This window comes from Medicago sativa, chromosome 3 (genome assembly GCF_051527215.1).
Source record: "Medicago sativa cultivar Bolivia chromosome 3, Bolivia_mono, whole genome shotgun sequence".
Classification (NCBI taxonomy): Eukaryota; Viridiplantae; Streptophyta; class Magnoliopsida; order Fabales; family Fabaceae; genus Medicago; species Medicago sativa.
Genome location: NC_140751.1, coordinates 61,521,183 through 61,546,518, shown reverse-complemented (window position 1 = coordinate 61,546,518; position 25,336 = coordinate 61,521,183). Strand labels below are relative to the sequence as shown.

The following is a 25,336-nucleotide window of genomic DNA, read 5'->3' as shown; positions in this document are numbered from 1 at the left end:
CAGTTTTTTTTTAATGACAAATATTAATTTTTTTTGACAAATAATGACAAATATTAATAGTTAGTTGTATTTACTCATTCATTTATATTTTGCACGCAAACCTCCAACTCATTGACCCTTACCTAAAACTATCCATTCGCCTGCCCAAACCATTATTTTTAGCTAAAGTCTAAAAATGACAAATAAGGGAGATTACAACGGCAAATCCCACCATTTATTTTGATTTCAACAATAAAAGCATGGCCATAGTTTATCCTTCCTTATTTTCCATCTTTTGTTTCAATATATTCACCCCAAAATCCTTTATTATGTCAACTATCTAAAGGAATAAACCTTGATGCTCACAAATCATCTCCAACAAACAATGGCAATGAATTCACATGACATAGATTGTCAAAACTCAAAAGTCAAACCAAATGCTTATAGAGGTACGAATATGTTTGGTTTGACTTTTGAGTTTTGACAATCTATGTCATGTGAATTCATTGCCATTGTTTGTTTCATTGCCGAATGGGTTCAAGTCCTCAACTAAATTGTTTTTAGGGAGCTAAAAATAAAAATAAAAAGTCCAAAATCATTTATGATAATGACCAAAGATTTAATGTACAAAAATAGTTTGATTTATTAGCTTAGGCTCTTGTAGCATGTCTGCGTAATTGATATCACTAACAAAAGCATGTATCTAATGATGGTGCGGTATAACAAAGAACCAATGCAACAATGTCAGATCGAAAATATTTGTCACTCAGCATGTTTTATGAAAACAATTTTCAGCTAGCAAAATGAAAATTGTAGCTCATACATCACAGAAAAATTTTATGAAATTGGAATTTTAGTCTTAGCATAGGTCAGCTGAGGTTTCATTTTCTTTTCCACCATGCGGGATGATTCTTCTCAACTCTTAAATACAGTCTTGGATCTCCTGTCGATCTTTTGGTTGAGGTAGAGTACTTTACCCTAGATCATCCTTCTTTTTGGAGAATAAATTATATAGAGAAATACAAATAAAATAGATGGAGAAGAGGAAAAAAAAAGTGGGTGGGGATGTTTGGTTGGGGGAGAGGATCCAAATGCTTGGGGCTAAGACATGATGAAACAATAATTTGAATTGTAGCACAACAAAGAGTCATTCAATGAAATACATAAGATAAAACTAAATCTAGGAGGCAAAATAATAACATGGTGTTTCGACAGAACTCATATCATGCAAGAGAGGAAATCTCAGTGATGGTGGACCTATGGAAGAATGGTTCAGCCAGAAGTGGTGAATGCATTGCATTGATGATGTGATGCCCAATGGTGGTGTCCCTGCATACACTTCAATGCTAAAATCAGTATATGATTGAGTTGGGCGAGATGTTTAGAATAAGACATAAATTGATCGGTAATATTGCAATTCTTATATAGCCTTAAGGCCGGCCATCCAAAAGTTCACTCCATAACAGATGTTAATAATCAGTGTCAATGAAAAGTTTCCTGCTACCGCTGCTGTATCAACATATAGTTGAAATATTGCCAAAGACTTCATTTGAATTTCAGCAGACATCTCCAATCACACATTTTTCAACTTGCAGAACTAAATTTCCATTTATAATGCCTAAGGACAGAAAAGAAATGCAGCATTAAAGTGAGACTCTCCCGAACATAGCTAGTATCTTTACTTTCCTAGGCTTTACATTTTGTTTTTCCATCTATTATTACTAAAGCATGAATGGAACAAAGATAAAGGCACCAACATGGTGTCTGTAAAAGTGATTCGAAAATTAAGGAAAGAGAAAGGTATCCTTCCTATACATTTCAAAGGTAAGTTACAAGTAATGACATGTGGTTTAGTTAAACCACAGTACATGTAGGTTATGGAGAGCCTATATTTATACAGATTTCCGGGTCAGATGACCCAAAACCAAGAAATGATAGACCCAGCAGCCAGACCAAAAGCTAAGAACAACACACTCACAATCCCTGCAGTCTCTGCATGCTGCAACTTTACAACTTTAGGTGAGAAAATCATCATCACACTAGTCAGGTATCCATTTGTAAGCCCTAAAACACAAGTCAGTATTGTGACAGGAATCTCTGTCCGGAAGAATTTTGGACCATGCAAGCATCCCAAGAAGAGAGGGAAAAACAATAGTCTTGATACGCAACAACCTACAGCAATTTTTGCATTCTCTAGGAGGTATAACAAGTAACAAGGAGAATTGGATACCAATCCCTAAGACGTTGGGAGTGGACATCCTCGGTAATGAAACCAGGAAATATTGCAAGTGTCACAACATAAATGAGCATTATGCCAAAGCCATACCACTTGATTGTTCCCATGGTATTCCATACAGTTGATCTCCAGACAGATCCAGTCAAAGGACAATTGTCGTTTTCCACAGCGACTGCCTGAATCTTTAGTTCATCGTAGTACTTCATAATGGGAAGTTTGTGTGCTAGATTGTACAAAACCATGCATATGAACATAATCACAATTGATACAGAAAAGTAGAGATTTGCACTCTTTTGCAGGCCAGAGGCATCTTGTGTGTAAACAGCCTTTGTAAATATCCTCAGGAAAGAAACAAGAACCCCTGAAATCAAAAACATAAATAATATGAAGAGGAAAATCATTTACCTTTCCAAAGTTAAACAATTCCTTACACATTATTTTCCGTTCAATCCTAAATCTAATGCCCAAATTTAGGAATTCCAGTTGAAATTGTCACAAGAACAGTCAATATTCACCCTAACCTTTTGCCAATGTATCATGGTGTTGTTCCTGCTCCAAGAACATTGCAGGTTCTCCCCCCCACCTTTTTCCCTCATGTAATGTCAATTATAAATTCTGAATGCTTCTATTGCTTTCATTTCACTAGGTTATTTCTGGTTTATAAATGCCAGGATGGTGTTACAGAAATCGGCGTATCATTAGCAATCACTGTTTGTGCATTGGATGCTGGACCTACCACTGCTGCTAAAACAGTTGAAGATCATGTCAAGGTAACATTTTCTGTTATCTCTGTTTGCTACAAAAAGGTTTGGGGCGCATGTCCCTTTACTGGAATGTATCAACTGGTGGTTTCAATGAATAATTACAATTATTCATGCATTTGTATGCTAGGGTTGTGCTCGTTTCATTGTATTAGTAAATACCTTAGGTACATGATCAGAATATTTAGTGCATCATAAACTTTATGCCCCTTTCAGAGGACATCTATGCTTTACTTTTTAACTTTTGAGATCACAACTGTCATGTTTCACTCAGTAATGAAGGGCCTTGCACACACTCTTTCTTCTTATTTGGTGAAGTTTACTATGATATTAATTTGCTAAAGATTTGGCAGACAAAAAACTATAAACAAAAAAAAATGACATCAGAATGGATTCTTTCTAATTGGTCAGTATTGCCAAACTAAGAATCCACTTAACAGACAGAAACCACAATTTTTCAACTCAGAATGACGCTCCATTTCATGTCCTTGATTATTTTTAATTATATTGGATGTTGTAACGATGAAAGAAATGTTTAGGCAAAGAAAAAACCTGAGATACCTAAGCACTACCAACTACTAAGGATCACTTGATCACATACCTAGGTAGCCACAACACAAAAATGTTCAACAAGTTTCCAAGTTGCTAAGTACACAATAAAAATGTGATTTTAAAAGATCTTCAAGTTCATAGGAATAAAAGTTACATATATCCTCTCAAAAAAAAAAAAGTTACATATATATGATTTACATTTTGTTGAAATTAGGCCTAACTCATCCTTACAAAACCGGCTTGTTAGGAGAGGAGTGCCTCCTCTTTATAAACCTACTATGTGTGACTTGAGTTTTTCCCAATACACCCCCTCACACCCAGCACTATTGTACTTGGTGTGTGTATATAAATGGTGGGTGGCCCGATCGATAGACTCTGATACCATTTTGAAATTGAATCTAACACTCATCCTTACAAAACCGGCTTGTAAGGAAAGGAGTGTCTCGTCTTTGTAAATTCTTATCAAGAGTCATATCTATCCAATGTGAGATGGTGATTTTTCCCAATACATTTTTAAGAAAGGTACCTGTTACACACACACTGTATCTCAATCTATCAAACATATCCAAGAAGAGAGTGGCCGGAAATTGAAGACCGAATGCTCATTACAATAAGAATACCTAATAGTTTTCACACTCCCATTCTCACATCATATATGATCTGTAAGGCACCAACACAAAAACGGCCGCCCGATACAACATTGACACTGATATGTAGACACCAATAATAACTTCAAAAAATACAAGTGATTGTATATAACCACCACATGCATCGTTTTTCTTGTCGGTGTCTAACACCACCAACACATGTCACACAACATACGCTCCTTCAATTTGAAGTGTTTGATACACAAAGTAGAGGTATACAGAACCCAACGCAGTCTTGTAACCTGTCTCATCTCGAATGCAATGGGTTGGGTCTTACCCGGTCAAAAATTGAAACAGGAACAGGTTCGGGTTACCCCTTAAGTCACTCATCCCGTCCCAACCCAATTTAGTTTGAGGAGAATGACATTTTTTTAAGTATTATTTTATGACCCGGCACACACTCTCTAACTCTCCCATTCACACTTATCTTAATCACACACACTTATTTCTGGTGTCAAAATAAAAATATCAAAATCAAACACAAAGCAAATAATGTCTCTATAAAGTATCAATCTTTATAAACAGTTTACAGAACCCGAACTGGATAAGAAAAAAAATAAAAAAATGAAAATAGTAACAAAGTGTTAGTTAGATGAGATACCAGAAGCAGCACTCCCAACAATGACAGCCTGTGTGTACCTCTCCGGCAACTCACCGGCAGACCCAAGAATAGATCCCTGCACCAAAGCATTAGCCACACCAGAAACCACAACCGCCGCAACAGTAACATAGAACCCATTATACAACCCAACCCTACCCTTAACATAAACAACATCAAGCAGCGGAACTACCACGAGCGAAACAACAAACAATGCAAGACCAACATTGATCCTCACATAAGCATGAGATTTGTGGCGGTTAAGGATGATGAGAAAGAGACCAACAAGACTAGATAGCGAGGAAACAAGAGCAAAGATACGGTCAACGCTGGCATGAGGGTAAAGATAAGAGAAATAGTCAACGGCTGTGATGAATGCGTTCCATGGGAACAAGTAACCGATGCCAAGTGTGAAGTAGATTATATATACTAAGTTCCATTTGTCATCTGGTACTTTTTTCTTTCTCCCTGAAGCTTCTGAATCTGAAGGTAATAGAAGAATGGTGGATTCTGTGACATTGTTGTTGTCATATTGTAGTGTTACACCATGTTTGTGTTGGTATGAATGAAATTATGTGTTCAGATTTTTTGACTTCCGTCAACATCATATCATTTTTTTTTTCCTTCTAGGTGAATTGCATCATTATTATTTTTTGGTTGGTGTAAAATTTAATCCAAATATATAGAAAAGATTTTTGTATCACGTGCTTTCCATATTTTATTATAAATTACTTTGAAAAGAAATATTTTGGTTTTAATACAAAATAGCTTACAATACCAATATGTATCATCAAGAAGGGATACTTTAATGAAATTTTTCTTATAATACCATTGATTATTTATCACTTTTTCTTTTCGGTCAAGTGATTAGAGCTCACACATTTTAAATGTGGAGAAGTGAAATGTTTGTGGTTTGAACCCCGACCCCTACATATTATATGCACTATCCCTACCAACTTAGTTAAACTCATGATGACATTTATCACTATTTTTTCTTTTCATTCTTTTAATTTTTTTTCTTCCATATCATCAATAAGGGATAATTTTGTATAATCATTCATAATTTCTATTTCCAATACAAAATTTACTACATTTTTTAATACGTACGAAAATGTCAAAACGACTTATAATAAAATATGGAGGGAGTACATGTTAAGAAGTTTAAAATAATAAGTTTGTATTGAAACTTATGCATTTTATATTAAATATATAACTTTTTAATAAATAGTTTTGGTTTTACAATAAAAAATTGCTACTGTTATGTTTTACATGTTTAATATTATACATGTTAGAAAAAACTCTTGTAGAAATTAATTTTAAAGACTTATGTATACAAAAATTAATTTTAAAACTTTAAGATTGAAAAAAAAAAAAATCATTGTAAAAGCCCTACATGAGAATCTGTCCACGGTACATGCATTATATATAATTAAGGAAATTAATTGACAGACATCCAAAAATCAATTGATTACCTCAAAAAAGAAAATCCCAAAAATCAATTATACCTTGAGAAAGAAATATAAATAGTGATGATATGTAGGTGATGTGATAAAAAAAATAAAATAATAAGGAGTTGAATAAGTATGAAAATAAGGTGATGTGATAAAATGTTAGAGAAAAAAATAATATGTTAAATAAGTGTATGAAATAAGGTGATGTGATCAAAATGTTAAGTCGATGAATTTTACTTAACACTACGAGTTAACTAGAAGTGAACGTGAAGTAATCTAAAAGGAAGGCATGAAGATTCTGTCACGACCCAAAAATATATTCGTGACCGGCGCACGAACTAATACCTTATAGTTCGGCAAGCCTAAAGACCAAAGATTTAAATAAACAAGTTTCAAACTAACTTTCAACTTAAACTCATGTTTACTGAAATTTCGACAGAGTAACCCCTGTACTTTCAACATTACCAAGATATAAATCCTGTTCATAAACTATTATCATCAACCAGAATTTCAAAGTGACATTTTACATATTTGTACAACTCAAAATGAGACATTTCTAAACCCAAATAGCTGCAGGTACTTTGACTCAATGTATACATAAACAATAGAGACAATCATCAAGGAAACCTACCAAAAAGAGTGACGCGGCTGAACTCGAGTCTACTAGCAGCTCTCTACTTAGCTGCTTGGAAATCTGAAAAAAAATAGAAAATGAAAGAGTAAGTCACAAGGACTTAGTGAGAGACAACAACCACCACCAACTAGAAGGGAAACACACATGAGCACGAGTAATTAAGTTTCTCAATATCTAATGTTCATTTACAAACTAGTAACTGAATAAAATTCTATTAATCCAAAATCAAATAAGAATATTTCTGAGTCTAATGTCACCGACATAACAAATATGTTGCTCTGAGCTTGTTTAGCCAAACTGTAATAAAATGAATCAAATTATTAGAGAAATTTTTATAACACCTTTTAAACCATGAGTTTATCTTTCTGGTATAACCTTACTACAAGCCTTCACATGTCTAACATTTAGAAGCAACATGAATATTTCTACTTGCAATTACTTTATATCATTGTACATGAAAAACAATATCATAAATAAGAGTATTTTTAATCTCAATGTTGTAAAGAGGTGAAAATAAGATTACAAGTCTTTAGAAAATATACCGCCGAAAATCATAACAAAAACCTTTAAAAATATATTGTCGAAAATCTTGATAAAAGTCTTTAAAGAAAATATAGAAAACTCCATTTAGTAAAATAATCAAAATGGGTGAATCGAGAACTAGCTCCATCTCGTTGATAGCCCTCTCCTCCTAATGGTGGCCTATCCATAGGGGCGGCTCCATCTAACGGATAGCTCTTTTCTCTCGACTCAAAACAAAGTGTAAAACATTTTCAATTAGGGAGTTTACCACACATTGATAGCCCTCTCCTCCTAATGGTGGCCTTTCCATAGGGGCGGCTCCATCTAATGGGGTAATTCTACCTAATTGAAATCACATACTAGGTGCACCTAGGTTGTCGTCATTGTAACCATAATTTTCAAAACACCATTCTTAAAAACACAATGCCAAAACCATATTTCACAACAAATCAAAACTTACATCAAATATTTACCATCAAAACTCAATCGAAAATTTAGTAATTATAATCATAAATCCAAATCCAAATCCAATCCAAATCGAGTACATATAAATATAAAAATCTTCCAAAAACACAATTTTCAAACCATATGCTTTAGAACATATCATACTGGTTCAGGAACATATCAAAACTAGTGCACATAATATGTGCAATTAAATCTCCATTTCAAATCCAATAATTGATAAATCATAGATAGCCTCAAATAGAGTATATATAAATATCGATGACTTTGAACATAAATAATGATGACGAGAAAAATGTTCAAAAGTTGTGTTTCCCCGTTTAAAAACAATACTATGATATAGAAATAAGCAAAATATCAATAATAACAATAACCAAAATATATGATAATGATCGTCATCAACTCACAGCTATGTCGAACCAACCACATTTTCTCTCCGACTGCTTCCGTAGTAGCAAGCAAAGTATCAACTATCCAATCTGAGCATCAATAATAATTTCAAGATTAAAATGAGTATTCTAAAACTTTTCTAATCATATGCATTCCTAAATTCCTTTAATACCTGCTCTAAACTCTAAAATAAGTTTCTAAATCAAACTACCCATGACTAGAGATGCCTTAATTGAGTTATGGGTTGTATATTTACCTCAAAGAGTCTTAATAAACAACTTTCAAGTGATGGGTACTCTTCTCCTTCCATGAAGCAATAACCTTAATCCCAAAATTCTATCCAAGTGTAATTGTAGAACTAGAGATAATTTTGTTTTAGAGGTAAAATTCATTTATTAGAGTTTGATTTGTGAATGGAATTGTAACTCAATGAGAAGAAGAATAGAAAGAGGATGAGAAAGAAGAAGGGAAGGATACGCTGGGAAAGAATAAGAAAAAGAAGAAAAAATGTGAAAGGGGAAAAGTTAGATGGAAGAGTGGAAAGAGAGAGAGAACTCTCGATTCTTCCTTACATATATGTATAAAAATAAAAAAAAAAATCTTTTTTTTTTTTTTTTTGTACACCTTTTCTTTTTCTTTTATTTATTTATTTATTTTATTTTAAAAAAATGAGATGATGCATTTCATTCTTCCCCCCTTAAGAAAATTCGTCCTCGAATTTTAACTACTAATCTTACTTTTCGAATAAGTATGGATACTTCGCACGCATTATTTCTTTGGGTTTCCATGTGGTTTCTTCACCGGATTACCGGATGACGCCTCTTGTTAGAATTAGAATTTTCCTACTTCGAATTATCACTAAACAATCTTAGATGAACTTAACATTTTCTATGATATCTTGAATCAACTCTAGGCCCACAAGTTCAGACTCACCAATTTCAAACTATCCTGACATATCGAAGACACACATCGTCAATCTACAATGTCTGAAAAGGCACCACTTCAATACTAGATTGGTAACTATCTATATGAAAATTCTATTATAGTAAAAACATCGGTCCCTAACTCCCTCTAAGGTCCAGAACACTAGCATAAAACATATCCTACACGTGTTGTATATTTTCCACAAATTGACAATCCTTCTTGGGACGAAAGTTGTATTTAGGTTCAAACAGACTGAACCTTGCTATCACATATAGTAGAGATCAACACACAATTTAACAAAATGATCTGCTCTAAATAAATCTTAGCCTATTGGAACGTAGTATAAGTAATCTTCACAAATAAGAAATGTGTGAACTTGATCAAACAGTCTATAATCACCACACCAAGTAATAATAATTCTATAGTAAAATCCATAGTCATTGACTCCCACTTTCATTTATGTATTCCAACAAGTTAAAGTAAACTTGCACGCTTTTGGTGTCCAACCTTTACTTACTAGCACAACACGCACTAAGAGACAAAATATATTACATCACTTTTCATCCTTCCTAGCAGTACAATTATCATATGTCTTGGTATATCTAAATAGGATTTGGTGAATAATATAACAATGATGATAAACCTCTTAATACTTTTCTCCTTAAATCACCAACATCACACAGTCGCGACTTTAACCTCAAAACATCGTCGAAATCAACTAAGAAGTTTGTAACTTTACTATTCCTCCCATACCTATCAACTTTACCTAGTCTAAATCTTAACCGAGTCTTCCTAATACTGTATACTGCGGTGGAACAAATTTACACATGACCAATAATGCCATTGAATGATCAAGCTAAAATCGAATCCCACTTCCACAAGTTTTTGTAACCCTTTAATTGTAAGCCCCTTCACTTTGTCTAAATGAGTAAGACTACTCATGAACTTTCTACTTAAGCATCTACAACAACACCTGTCTTTCCAAGGTGGTATGAGTTCATCCATACATCAAAATTTTCTAGAGAAATCCATCCACTTTATTTATCTTAAATTTAAGTTATTCTAACGACTTTTGTGGTCGATATAAGTCTAACAAAATCTTGTCATATAGATAACGCATCCAAATCTTAACAGCAAAAATCACTGTTGCCATAATCAAATCATGCCTAGGATAGTTTGGATCGTTCATTTCTTTACCTATTGGAATAAACAAGAGTGTCATCAATGAATAATATCAAAATTGATCTAAGAATGGTTTAAAACCCAACTCATCAAATCCATAAAAGATGTTAGAGTATTAGTAAGTCCAAAAGGCATAATCAGGATTTGAAAATGCTCGTAATCTGTACAAAAAAATTTCTTTCACATATGCTCCCACTTAATCTTCCATTAATGATACCCAACCCACGAGTCAACATTGGAAAACAACGAGTTCCTTAAAATTGATCAAATAACTCTTTAAACAATATTTACTCTTTACTACCACCTTAGTCATTTTCTATAACTCATACATAATTGCATTGATCCATCTTTCTTACAAACAGTACCAGTGTTCCTCAATGAAAATAATTTTGGCAAATAAATCTCTTACTGAGAAAATCTTGTAGCTTCTCTATTAACACCTAAAGTGTTGCTAGGCCAAACACTAAAGAGGTCCAAATATGGGCTGAGTGTTATGAACCAAGTCTATATATATAATTCAATCTTACTACCAAGTGGAAATCCAGGAAATTCTTTAGGAAAAACATTATGATACCTACACGCTTGTAACTCTATAATTCTCCCTTACCCACTTATATATCCTTAATCAAGATCAATTATCCTGGACAACCTCTCTTCATTAACTTGTTAGTTCCTAAGCCTGAGTTCCAATTATGTAAAGACAATCAATTTTCACTACCTGATGATATTATAAGGCGACATGATGGAAAGACAATCAATTCATACACAAAATCATACTAAAATCTATACTAAACCTATGGGTGATGATGATTATTATATAGTTTCCAAAGATGATCCCTCCTTATATGACATACTTGATTCAAATCACATTTTACCTTTTTCGAAACCATTTCTAAAGAAGAATTAACTCTAAAAAAAACATGATACAACTGTAAAATCAAAATTACTCTTAGGTAAAGTGGATTATCTATATGCCCCCTAATATAACCTACAATTTTGCGTTATGCTTAAAAGTTGGTCTAGTGGAACCATCCATCCGTGATATTGCTATTTGTTGTCCTTAACGGCTAAATATAACTTCGCCACCACGATGAGCATAGTTACAGTATTATCATCCAACTTGTAAGAGTCTTGTTTACTACCTCCCTTAAACTTTTGTTACCTAATCTAAAGTGTCAAGCTCGAAACCGCCGCAAAGTAGGATAGTTAGATTCAACCACAAAGCTACTTAAGTATCCTCTTAATCCTCTAATGAACCACTTGACACACATCTCTTCTATGAAAGGTGAGGGTGTTCAGTGAAAGCTCGATGAAACTGGTTTTGTACTCTGAAACTGACATGGGCTCATTTCATTTTTTTTTCTAATCTTTGATACTTGTGAGTTAATCTATCTACAACACTTTCTACAAGAAAGTGGGCCGTGAACAATCAAGAGGTCTCACTTCATTTCAACAAAGGTGATCTTATTTTCCTTTCATGTGTCAACATATCCAACTAGAAATATGCCACACACTCCAACTGAAAAATATGTCAACTTCACTTCCCTTATATTTGAGCATCTTAATTTCCTCTACAACCTCTCTAGACCATTAATGAACCATTAAGAGTTTTCACTTAAACTAAACCAGAAGCGTATGAGGTTTAAACTTAATGAATTTTGCAAAAGTAATCTCAACCCCTCTATTAAGAGTAGTCGCTTGATGCTCACCCAATCTAACTTCTTGATGGACAACGAGATTTCTCTATCATTCATTACCCTGATACTATCAAACAATGACCCAAGCAAATTGTTGCACTAACATCGCTATCCTTGCTTTCCTATAACGACCTCAATATTTTCTACTTCTATATCCAAGAAAACTCATATAACATTAATTATTTGATCTTCAACATTCATTCCGCATCGATGTTGAATACAACCTCGACCTCTTTGTCGAGAGTCTTAAGGTTAGGCCGTAGACCCAGAACGAACTAATTTCCCTTCTAGTATTGTGTGGCATCATCACAAAATGAAAGAAAATTGACCAAAATAGGACGAGACGAAAAACAAAGTGAGACAACAAAAGAAATCAGAAGATTAGACAACCAGTGACACTACCATAGAGTGCTAATAGCTTTTTGCAAGTAAATGGTGCCGCGGTTCACAATTTACTAGCAAAAACCTATTATTACTCTATGTCTGCAGCTATTAGGACCTACAACCGAGCTCTGATACCAACTTTGTCACGACCCAAAAATATATTCGTGACCGGCGCACGAACTAATACCTTATAGTTCGGCAAGCCTAAAGACCAAAGATTTAAATAAACAAGTTTCAAACTAACTTTCAACTTAAACTCATGTTTACTGAAATTTCGACAGAGTAACCCCTGTACTTTCAACATTACCAAGATATAAATCCTGTTCATAAACTATTATCATCAACCAGAATTTCAAAGTGACATTTTACATATTTGTACAACTCAAAATGAGACATTTCTAAACCCAAATAGCTGCAGGTACTTTGACTCAATGTATACATAAACAATAGAGACAATCATCAAGGAAACCTACCAAAAAGAGTGACGCGGCTGAACTCGAGTCTACTAGCAGCTCTCTACTTAGCTGCTTGGAAATCTGAAAAAAATAGAAAATGAAAGAGTAAGTCACAAGGACTTAGTGAGAGACAACAACCACCACCAACTAGAAGGGAAACACACATGAGCACGAGTAATTAAGTTTCTCAATATCTAATGTTCATTTACAAACTAGTAACTGAATAAAATTCTATTAATCCAAAATCAAATAAGAATATCTCTGAGTCTAATGTCACCGACATAACAAATATGTTGCTCTGAGCTTGTTTAGCCAAACTGTAATAAAATGAATCAAATTATTAGAGAAATTTTTATAACACCTTTTAAACCATGAGTTTATCTTTCTGGTATAACCTTACTACAAGCCTTCACATGTCTAACATTTAGAAGCAACATGAATATTTCTACTTGCAATTACTTTATATCATTGTACATGAAAAACAATATCATAAATAAGAGTATTTTTAATCTCAATGTTGTAAAGAGGTGAAAATAAGATTACAAGTCTTTAGAAAATATACCGCCGAAAATCATAACAAAAACCTTTAAAAATATATTGTCGAAAATCTTGATAAAAGTCTTTAAAGAAAATATAGAAAACTCCATTTAGTAAAATAATCAAAATGGGTGAATCGAGAACTAGCTCCATCTCGTTGATAGCCCTCTCCTCCTAATGGTGGCCTATCCATAGGGGCGGCTCCATCTAACGGATAGCTCTTTTCTCTCGACTCAAAACAAAGTGTAAAACATTTTCAATTAGGGAGTTTACCACACATTGATAGCCCTCTCCTCCTAATGGTGGCCTTTCCATAGGGGCGGCTCCATCTAATGGGGTAATTCTACCTAATTGAAATCACATACTAGGTGCACCTAGGTTGTCGTCATTGTAACCATAATTTTCAAAACACCATTCTTAAAAACACAATGCCAAAACCATATTTCACAACAAATCAAAACTTACATCAAATATTTACCATCAAAACTCAATCGAAAATTTAGTAATTATAATCATAAGTCCAAATCCAAATCCAATCCAAATCGAGTACATATAAATATAAAAATCTTCCAAAAACACAATTTTCAAACCATATGCTTTAGAACATATCATACTGGTTCAGGAACATATCAAAACTAGTGCACATAATATGTGCAATTAAATCTCCATTTCAAATCCAATAATTGATAAATCATAGATAGCCTCAAATAGAGTATATATAAATATCGATGACTTTGAACATAAATAATGATGACGAGAAAAATGTTCAAAAGTTGTGTTTCCCCGTTTAAAAACAATACTATGATATAGAAATAAGCAAAATATCAATAATAACAATAACCAAAATATATGATAATGATCGTCATCAACTCACAGCTATGTCGAACCAACCACATTTTCTCTCCGACTGCTTCCGTAGTAGCAAGCAAAGTATCAACTATCCAATCTGAGCATCAATAATAATTTCAAGATTAAAATGAGTATTCTAAAACTTTTCTAATCATATGCATTCCTAAATTCCTTTAATACCTGCTCTAAACTCTAAAATAAGTTTCTAAATCAAACTACCCATGACTAGAGATGCCTTAATTGAGTTATGGGTTGTATATTTACCTCAAAGAGTCTTAATAAACAACTTTCAAGTGATGGGTACTCTTCTCCTTCCATGAAGCAATAACCTTAATCCCAAAATTCTATCCAAGTGTAATTGTAGAACTAGAGATAATTTTGTTTTAGAGGTAAAATTCATTTATTAGAGTTTGATTTGTGAATGGAATTGTAACTCAATGAGAAGAAGAATAGAAAGAGGATGAGAAAGAAGAAGGGAAGGATACGCTGGGAAAGAATAAGAAAAAGAAGAAAAAATGTGAAAGGGGAAAAGTTAGATGGAAGAGTGGAAAGAGAGAGAGAACTCTCGATTCTTCCTTACATATATGTATAAAAATAAAAAAAAAAATCTTTTTTTTTTTTTTTTGTACACCTTTTCTTTTTCTTTTATTTATTTATTTATTTTATTTTAAAAAAATGAGATGATGCATTTCAGATTCATTGGTTATGCAAGTACTCAGATGCTAACAACTAGATCATAGATATGTTACCATAAATTAGAAGGTAGATTCAATGTGTTGAGGGGCTATTCAGTGCAATTTAGTCAGAGAGATCCTATATGTCTCGAAAAATGCTGCTATCCCAAGATTTTCACGACGTACATTGATTAACACCTTCCCTCCATCTTTAGCTATTTAGAGGTATTCGTGATGGGTTCACGATGATTTCTTTCGTGAGAAATAGTAACTCTCGTTGGGTTTACTATACTCTGAGAATGATACTTACTTTTACTTTGTGAGTATCCTTGGTCCTCCTATTTTATTTTTATTTTTTTAATTATCATGTTATTGATCGGAAATTTCAACCGTTAATGGTGACTAATCTTCATGAGGAAATTTGTGAGTCACATAAGATAAGTTCTTCATTTTATAAATGCAAACCATGTCTTTAAAATCAAGTCACTTAATTTATTACCACATCATCAAGTTGGATAGTCAAAATTACATATTGATCAAAATTTCTGAAATGAACAATTAAAATTGCACAATTGGAAATAAAGGGATCAAAATTACAGTTTGAACAAAATAAAAGGATAAAAACTGCATTTAAATCAATTTGTTATAGACCAAGAATATTAATTAGATTTAACTAAATCTCTTTATATGTACTTCCTCCGTCCCAAATTATAAGCAAAAAAACTCATTTTCTTTGTTTTAAATTATAAGCAAAAAAAACTAACTTTTATCGTATTTAATTATGTTTTTAAAAAAAATCATCTTTTCCGGAGAAATTAAATGCAATTTGCATTTATTATGCTATCTCTTTCATTTTTTCTATAACTAATAACCAATAAAAATTGTTTTTACATCTTTCTGTGAAACTTATTCCAAGGATAACACAAGAAACTATACTACAAACTACAATATTTTAGATTTCTTAACAAGTGTGAAATTTTTTTTTTTTTTTTACAATTTGGGATGGAGGGAGGATGAGATTAAGCACTTTTATTCCAATCAGGATTAGAGAGCACAATCACAAAAATTTTCTCTAGCTATAAGTCCCAAACAATCCTTCAAAAAAAAAAAAGTCCCAAACAAGTTTCTTAATTTGGCTTGTCAAAAAAATAAAAGTTTCGTAAATTGGAAGGAGGATTTTGGAAGAGAGGTGGGTGGATGACTTATTATTTTGTTTTTAAACTAAAGAAGTTATAAAAATATTTCTAAAAGTAAATTAACTCTGATTGAAATTATTTTGCTAAGTGCATCTTAATCTGTAAACGAACCATGTTTCTAGGACCTAAAATGGGATGACCTGAAATGGGATGATAATACTCTTTTTTCCAAATATGCTGTTAAAAAAAAACACTATAAGCTCAATTTAGTTCCAAAATTATTAAGCAATATGGTGGCATAAATAACATCACAATTCTTACTAGAAGAATCAATTTCGGTAAATATGAATACGAACTAAATGAATATTACCCAACTAAACCATACACATTCTTACCTCTATAAGCATTTGTCCAAGTGGGTTTATGTCCTCATCCTCAACTAATTTTTTTTTAGGTAATGAGCTAAAGAAAATCCAAAATCATTTATGATAATGACTGAAGATTAAATGTACAAAAATAGTTTGATATGTTTGCTTTGGCTCATTAGGCTCTTGTAGCATGTCTGCATAATTGATATCACTACGTAACAAAAGCATGTATCTGATGATGATGGTGCGGTCTAACAAAGAACCAATGCAACAATGTCGTATTAGGAAAGAATGTGTATGAAATTAGAAAATTGTAGCTCATACATATCATGATTGAAAGTTTTATGAAATTTGAAAATTTATACAAGACAATAGTTTTTTTCGAGGGAATTATACAAGACAATAGTGATGGTTAAACCTTAGCTGTTGCTCACTAAGAAAATGGTGCACATTTGTGTTTAAAATAAAATTAAGAAAATGATAGGAAGCCCAAATAGATTACAAATGTGTGAAAAGGAGTTGGCACATGTAAACATAAAATTTGTGTTTTCAATAAATGAGTTGGATGACAAAATTACTTTCGTTGTCCTCTAACTTAATTTTAGATAACGATTCCATCTGTTAAATTTTTTTCACGTCATTTTTGTCCTTTTGGTCCATTCGCATATGAATTTTTAAGATTCAAATCTATGATTTTATTTCAATATGAACTACTATTATTCAAATCTATAGTCCTTTACTCATGTTTTCGTATGAATTTTAGATTTGATGCTTTAAAATTCTTAAACAAACGAACTAAAATGATAAAAATGATGTGCAAAAAGATAACGAAATCGTTATTTTAAATTAAGTTAAAGAACAACGAGGGCACTTTTGCCCTTAAATACATAGTATTTTGCATCTCTATGGAATCCAATTTCATCAAGTCATTTCACTAATAACCATTTTATAACTGTTTTTAAAAATATTCGAATTTTTTTCTGTCATTTGAGGCTGAGTTTGTAAGGATTGAAGTTATGTTTCTAAAAATTGCATGGCCATTGGCCAATTCAAACCCCAACCAAACACCTTGAACAACCATTTTTGACAACTTTTGTGACAACTTTCTCTCTCATACTCACATTATCTTTTTACTTTATCTCTCTATTGCTTTGGTTTTTGTGCCAATATTTCATTTCCTCTGTAAAATTTTGGTTGTCACAAAAGTTGTCACATATATGGATGTTCAAATAACACAACTCTTATTAATTTGGTGGAAGTGGAACATTGTCATGTTTTCACTTTCTGTTGACCTGTCATGTATCTTTTCATGTCCTTAGCTAGTTTGAATCAATTGTTCTTGCTGATTCTATATATAAACAAACAATTTTAACATTGCAAGATTTCCATTACAAAATCAAATGAGGACCAACTTTTGAAGGTAAATTCAATCTGAATTCATGAAATTCTTCATATGAGAGCAAGATGCCCGAATATAGTAGAAAAACATAATATCCTAGGCATATCAGAAAAACTTTCTGAAAACTTCGGTGCAGATTAAAAACATTCTACATTGTATAATCAAAATGTTGCAATGTTATGTCTATCAAACCTCAACCAACTTAAATAGCATATAATAAATTCATCATTTGATCCATAAAAATCATGTTCTTTACTCATCCAAAAATCTCACAGAACAGTGCAAACAAACTTAAAACAAATAATATCAGTATACTATTCATGTGAGATTTCTGGAGATATGAATATTGTAACATATATAAGGTAGAAAAACCATTTGATATTTTAACAATTTGAATGAAATATGAAAGGCACATCAAGGACATATCTGACAACAAAGTTATGTCTTTTATCCGTTCAAAAATCACAAAGAACGTTATAAAAGATTTCATTACAGAAACAATTGAAATGATGGTTCCAAGACCAAGATCTCAACAGTAGCATTCATCTTATCAAATAAAGATCGATCCCCAGAAAATATAAACACATATATCTTAGCATCAATAATATGTTTGAACATATTTTGTCAAAGACCACACACATGTATCAACAATTTTGGCTCAGCATCTCATTCCAAAGAGTTCGGAAGTCTCACATAACAATTGTACTAATGGCAACTAATTTATTCACATAATTATAATATTTAACTAACTTCATTCAAATTAAACTGCCAAGAAAGCTAATCAGCAGGAACCAATCAAATGTTCACCTTGACGGAAATTGCTGACAAATAGGTGGTACAAACATATTTTATCCTGCAGCACCGTGAAAAATAATTAATATTCATCATGTCAATCGTTGACCAGACTTTACTTACCTCCCAACTGAACTGTGAGAACTTACCTCCCAATTGAACTATGAGAATCATGTAAAAAAAACGATTCAGAGAAACAAGCATTTCATATGTCTAAAGAATTTTGATGACAACAAGGAGTTGAAATAGAGTTTGGTATGGTGTGTATATGAATGGAAACAACAAAATTGATCATCATAATATTCAAAACATTTTATTTCTAGTCATTTCTTATTAAACATAATTTATTTATACATATAAGATGATTTACCTCTGAAACTATCTGCTCTTGCATTCATGTACATATCCAAATGGTCGCTTCTTCCCACAACTGTAGCAGAATTTGCATCCACACCTAGCATGAGATATTACAATTATTATAATAAATTTAAACATATGTATGTGACAATGATGAAGGATTAGCGAGAGAAATAGGATACTTAATAAACCTGCATTTCATGTAATTACATCCATCAATTCTGCTGATATACATAGAGCAATGTGGACATCTTTGCAGCTGTTGTCTGTTAGCAAACACCAAAAATTTGTTATCCAAATCATTTTTTTCATTCCTTTTCAATTCTTGGAATTTCTGACAATTCATTCCTTCATGCCATGGAACTTTGCACTTCGAACAAAAGTGTCTGTGACAAGAAGGACACTTAGAACTGCCAACAAAATCTCCTCCCATGTCATTATCTTTCCCCAACAAAACAGAACAATTCTCATAAGGGCAGTAAGTTGTCGGCGCCGAGGGAATAGAAAACACAGAAATTAAATTCTCCCATTTATCAATAAGTAGTTTAGGCAAAATGTGTTGAAAATGTTTCGGCTTAAATTTCAAAAAACAATTTGGACTTGGACACATCACCTTATACTGATTATCATTAATTTGAACTTCTACATACTTGCATATGCAGTCAACACAAAAGAAGTGCTTGCATTTTCTTCTTTTGAGGATGGTTGACCTTATGCTGAATATTTCATAATCTGTTTTTAATTCAAGGCATATACCACAAGTTTTGTTTGCTGCACGAGTATGGGAGAAAAGTTGTTTTGACGAATCTTTTTTCCGAAAGAATGAGAGCTTCATGATTCTATCCACTTGGTTCTAGACTAGTTCCTGGAAGATTTCACAAAAACCACCAATTAAAAAAGAACAAGTTGGTATTATTATTACTATCTGGACAAAGGAAGTAAAGAAAAAGAGAGTGAGGGGAAAAAGGATCCAACCGGTAGCGAGCTCGCGGTGGAGATCGGAAGTCTCCGATGATAGATCTGATGCAAGAAGATGAAGTGACAAGTTAGAGGAAATGGAGAGTGAAGTTTATTGCAGGAGAGGAAACAAAGCTCATGTCATAATGCTTAGCGGAGAAGGTTTCTATTTCATATATATATATATTATAATTAATTTTAAAACAAAAATGGATAGATGTAGGATAGTAAAGTATCATAAATTGGATAGAGGTTTCATAGTGTTAGAGCTTAGACCTAGTATGTCTTTATAAAGAGAAACAAGTTTAAATAAAAAATAAAAAATATCAAAAATCAACAATTAGCTTGTTAATTGTTATGGCATGTTAATCTAATTAATTTGTGTGAGTTCTATGAGTAGTAATAATAAATAATAACATGTGAGTGGCAGAGAGATATATACATCATGCATAAAAATGGATAAACTGTAGGGAATGGCAGAGAGATATGCACCATCATACATCATACATAAAAATGGATAAACTGCAGTGAGTGTCAGAGAGATATATACATCATACATACATGACCTTGTTTGTTTAGAAGCCATAGTAGTATTAGTAAACGTTTAAAGGATATATTATAGGATACAGCTTCTGCCTACCAACATACTGTGTTTCATACATTTTTACAATAAATAAACATCTCATCTATGAAGCACGGATACGGATACAGACACCAGACACGACATGAACACTGACATGCTAACCCCGCTGATAATTTGAAAAAAATCACATAATTTAATGTAGTTATATGTGACGGTGTCGTGTCGATGTCGGATACCTAGAGTGTTCGTGCGTCATAGCATCTCATACATTTTTTTAATAATGATTCATGGCAACATTATACACACAATTTTTCAACAAGAATACTAAGCATAGTTTAGGGGACTTGGCTTGTTTAATAGAACCAGGGTTACCAGAAATAAATACCAAATTTAAAGCAATTAATCTTTAAGCCTTTTACTATGCTATTTGTAGAAACAGGCAGGCTTTATTCCTTTTTGCCTAAGGGAAGTAACTCACACTTTCTTAACACAAAATTGAAAAGAGAACCTAATGGGGACCATCATACATATATCCATATAAGGATACTAAAACTAAAAAGTAATGTGAGCTATTTTGAACCCAAAAGAAGAAGAAGACAGAGAAGTAGAAACCTGTCTTTGTCTTTATTGACCAAAACTTAAACAAACGAACCAAGCAAATTACATGTTTGTGAGTGTGACCATAACTCTGAGTGGTTGCATTGCATTTAACATGTCATAACAATTATCTAGCTATTTTTTGAAACTTAATGTATCACAAAAATACTATTTAATGTATCACAAAAATATTAACATTAAAAACATATATGCAATTATTCTGCTACTTGTCAATAGTGTGTTTCCATATAAAAAAACAAAAACATTCAATTCAAGCTATAACATGAGATTAATTTGTATGATCATTCATTACTTAACATGTTTTATTTCTCCCCATAAAAATGTGATATTGTCAGTTACTCACTCAGTTAACAAAATGTTGGAACATGCATGTTGAATGCTTCTAAGCTCCATAACGATGTAAGGTTAAGATTAACTAATAACAAGGCTTCCCCAAATAGATTAACTAACAACAAGGCTTAGACCCTTATTATATTGGCTGCCATAAAAAAATCACCAAAGTGAGTAATATAAAGCAAAGAGAAGAACATTGACACTTACTAGATTACTTGATAGTAAAAACACAATCAAATCAAGAGGATCTTATAGATCAATTTTCTTTCTTTAGTTGTGCATTCTTTGAATGACAACAAGAGGCTCTTTATATCATCAATTAAGAGAGATTTCTGAGATCCATCATTTACCTTGTTAGTTACATATCCCACATGTCGTAACCACAATCAAATGAAACCATAACGTAGAAGAAGGAAAATAAAACTCCGCAATGGAGAGAAACAAGACATGCATCTTATGTACCACTCTAGCACCGCAAAACGCACCATTCCAGAAGTGGAAAAAGTCCACATATGTGCTAAGCAGACATTATAACATCTAAACCGTATCTCAAATTGTAGAAAATCTAATGATAAACAATCTAATAAAATATATGATTGTGAACTACTTAAAATGTATTGCACGACAAGAATCCAAAAATTGTAACTAACATAAAATTGAAATTAACAACTTTTCACCCTTCCATCAACCATTAATCAACAATGATCCAACAAGCCACTAGATACCAGACCAGACATAAAATAAATAGCATAAACAAAAATTAGCAATATACATGTTGCAGTTGAATCTCATGTTCAAGTGTCATATAATAGCATCTACATTCTACATCCTAACATTAAGAACAAGGTGATATCAGACTTTCAATGTAGACTTGTGGGTGTAGCTCCATCCTATGACTACTGATGTTTTGAATCTCAGAAATCTCCAAAGTACTGTTTTTGGAATCGTAAGCAACCAACTTCAATTTGTAACTTCCGAAACCTTGCGGCTCAAAACAGCCCATCAACAGCTGTTGTTCATCCTCAAAAATATATAGAGCCTTTGGATAGCGACACAAAACCTGATCTTTCATGTGTAGAACACGGTACAAATTAGTCCAAGAGTCTTTATTTCCATATTCTTTCATAATCCAAACATCTAAAAACACAAAAGTACTATTTCTAGAGATGCACAAACAATCCCTTAAAACCCCCAAAGTCGTCGAAGGATACTTCTCCGAATCAGGCAGCGGAAGCTTTTGATAAGACTCCTTCTCCAAATCAAGAGAAATAATGACATGTAAAGAACTCACATCGTCTTTTGCCAACCAATTAATAGTGCCACTTACAAATATTCCTAACCCACCAAACGGGGCAGAATATGGAAAGTCTTGAATCCTTTTCCAAGAATCTGTGCCCAGAGTATGAACACTAACTTCAGTTTTGCCAATATCTTGAGAACAAGCAACAATCTTGTAATTATTAATACAATGATCATACCCAATGCTATATTCGGAGAAACGTTTATTATCCAAAGGAGGCAATATCTTGAATGTTCTAATGGAAGGGTTCCACAAAACAGCCGGACCATTATCATACATGGTCAAACAAAGGATGCCGTCGCAGGAACGCACACGAAAAGGACAATGTCCATTTTTGAGACAATCAGGGTAAGTGACAGTAGAGGTTGAAAAATCAGAGGGCTTTGGGAAGTCAAGGAGAAGTAACTGACCTAAGTTGTTGGTAGTACTTACGGTGAGGTGATGGGTGGTTGACAAACGAAGGTGTTTCTTTGCGAATTTGGGATCAATGATTAAGGAATTGAAGGACTTGCAGAGACAGCGAAGTTGAAGGAGTAACTTGACGGGAAGCCTACACAGAATCTCAATTAGGAGATCAAAGGGAAGAATTGGTAGGGTTTTGGTAGTTGTTTCCTCTGTGCCTGACGCCATTCCGTTCTGTAGGAAAAATAAAGATCGCAAAAACCTAATGTTTGTTGATCGCAAAAATAAAGATCGTGGAATGAAAGGGTTTTTATGCAAAAACTTTGTTTACCACAAAACTTTATTTATAACAAGAAAATTGCTGTTGACACGTTGAATAAGGCTGTGGCACACATGTAAAATACGTTTTTGCCCCCTTGGCAGTTAACTGTCGAATTATGAAACCGGCTGCAGTTAACTACCGAGGAAAACTTCGGCAGTTAACTACCGAGAAAAATTGAAAACTTCGGCAGTTAACTGCCGAGGAATCCTCAAACCCTTTTTTTTTTTTTTTTTTACAAAAACCATTAATTCTTTTTATTCTTTAAACTTAAATTTTCCTTAATTAAATTTCATTCTTTAATCCTTTTAAGGAATTAAACATAATTCTTTTCATGATTTCATTCATGTGATTTTGTTGCCATAAATGAAGAAATATGAATTTTGTTGCCATTAAATACACGATTCTTTTTATAAAGTTGTTGATTTCATTCATATGATTTTGTTGCCATAAATAAAAAAATATGAGATCATAGAATTACTACATATTCAATCACGTTTATTAATTAAAAAAATGTTTTTTTTTTGAAGAATAGAAAAGTGGTTTTATTTGTACAAAAAAAGGTATTATTGATAGAATAATTACAAATATAATTATTTGAAAGAGAGATGAATAGTATCTGAAATATTATAATTTGTGAACAACAAAAAAATATCTTCTTGTCAAAAAAAAAACAAAAAAATATCTTAAATATTATAATTAATTACTAATAATTACAAATATAATTATTCTATCATTTGTAACGTTTTTTGTTGTTGCATTTTTTTTTTATTGAATTATCATTTTAGGTCCATTAACTACTGAATATTATTCATCTCTCATATTTCTTCATTTATGGCAACAAAATCACATGAATGAAATCATAAAAAAATTGTGTTTAATTTCTTAAAAGGATTAAAGAATTAAATTTAATTAAGGAAAATTTAGGTTTAAAGAATAAAAAAATTAATGGTTTTTGTAAAAAAAAAAGGGTTTGAGGATTCCTCGGCAGTTAACTGCCGAAGTTTTCAATTTTCCTCGGTAGTTAACTGCCGAAGTTTTCCTCGGTAGTTAACTGCAGCCGGTTTCATATTCGGCAGTTAACTACCAAGGGGGCAAAAACGTATTTTACATGTGTGCCACAGCCTTATGCAATGTGTCAACAGCAATTTTCTTATAACAAATTCCAACTTACCAAAGCTCATTCCTTATATCCTTCAAAAAAAAAAAGAACTCATTCCATATAAATTAGGTTCGATAAGGTGTATGTAACAGCAAAAAATCTCTTTGATAATAGACATTTATTTTTTTTCCTTTGTAACCAAAAAAAAAAAAATAGACATTTATTTTACTAGCTTATAAGTTAATTAGCATTTTTCCTCAAAGAAAAAGTTAATTAGCATTTGAGCTTATGACTTGTATTTTTTCTTCCAATTTTATCTTTATTATTTTATCTAAAATTAATTACTACTCTTAATACTTTATTATTATTTAAAATCAAATAGACTTCATGTTACGTTTATGTTTTTTTTTAAAGGATGTTTGACATTTTTTTATAAAGGTTTAATGTTAAGTTCAAATATATGGTTACTTTCCTGTCAACAAAATGTTTTGTTGTTCTCTAAAAGAAAATATTGTTTCGTTGTTGGTTTATAATTCATAATTATTTTAAATAATAATTTATATTTATATTTTATGATTTATAATTTAAAATGAATAAATAGAAATATATTTTATTATTAAATATTTTTTTTCATAGACAACGAAGTTGAAGGAGTTAACATTTTGCCAGTAAATGTATGTTCAATCTTCTTTTAAAAAGGTTAAACTAGTCTACCAAATTGGTACGAGAGTCAGGA

General features: G+C 32.3%; 2 protein-coding genes, 1 long non-coding RNA gene and 1 pseudogene across 4 annotated transcripts; all 4 read right to left on the bottom strand.

The window, feature by feature from the left end:
* Positions 1–1,568: 1,568 nt before the first annotated feature.
* Positions 1,569–5,341, bottom strand: LOC146938894 (equilibrative nucleotide transporter 1 pseudogene; annotated as a pseudogene). The gene is made up of 2 exons (XR_015031437.1): positions 4,777–5,341; positions 1,569–2,576 (listed from the first exon to the last, which is right to left on the bottom strand). The product of XR_015031437.1 is annotated as an equilibrative nucleotide transporter 1 pseudogene (transcript).
* A 1,281-nt stretch (positions 5,342–6,622) lies between these two features.
* Positions 6,623–14,900, bottom strand: LOC146938893 (uncharacterized). The gene is made up of 5 exons (XR_015031436.1): positions 14,525–14,900; positions 14,286–14,357; positions 8,489–12,955; positions 8,250–8,321; positions 6,623–6,918 (listed from the first exon to the last, which is right to left on the bottom strand). It is a non-coding gene; the product is annotated as an uncharacterized LOC146938893 (long non-coding RNA).
* Positions 14,901–18,479: 3,579 nt separating this feature from the next.
* On the bottom strand, positions 18,480–19,825 carry LOC146938892 (E3 ubiquitin-protein ligase RSL1-like). The gene is made up of 3 exons (XM_085757881.1): positions 19,178–19,825; positions 19,000–19,083; positions 18,480–18,690 (listed from the first exon to the last, which is right to left on the bottom strand). The coding sequence occupies exons 1-2, from the start codon at positions 19,819–19,821 to the stop codon at positions 19,008–19,010; spliced, it is 720 nt and encodes a 239-aa protein (XP_085614007.1). The 5' UTR covers positions 19,822–19,825; the 3' UTR covers positions 18,480–18,690; positions 19,000–19,007.
* Positions 19,826–22,263: 2,438 nt separating this feature from the next.
* Positions 22,264–23,462, bottom strand: LOC146938891 (F-box/kelch-repeat protein At3g23880-like). The gene has a single exon (XM_085757880.1). The coding sequence runs from the start codon at positions 23,405–23,407 to the stop codon at positions 22,313–22,315; it is 1,095 nt and encodes a 364-aa protein (XP_085614006.1). The 5' UTR covers positions 23,408–23,462; the 3' UTR covers positions 22,264–22,312.
* Between the last annotated feature and the right edge of the window lie 1,874 nt (positions 23,463–25,336).

Bases quoted from the DNA above. Each gene is read 5' to 3' on its own strand.
- LOC146938892 (XM_085757881.1), bottom strand. From the start codon at position 19,821: ATGAAGCTCTCATTCTTTCGGAAAAAAGATTCGTCAAAACAACTTTTC. The intron at 19,084-19,177 runs GTTTATTAAGTA...ATCTCATGCTAG, and splicing joins TGTAATTACATGAAATGCAG to GTGTGGATGCAAATTCTGCT.
- LOC146938891 (XM_085757880.1), bottom strand. From the start codon at position 23,407: ATGGCGTCAGGCACAGAGGAAACAACTACCAAAACCCTACCAATTCTT.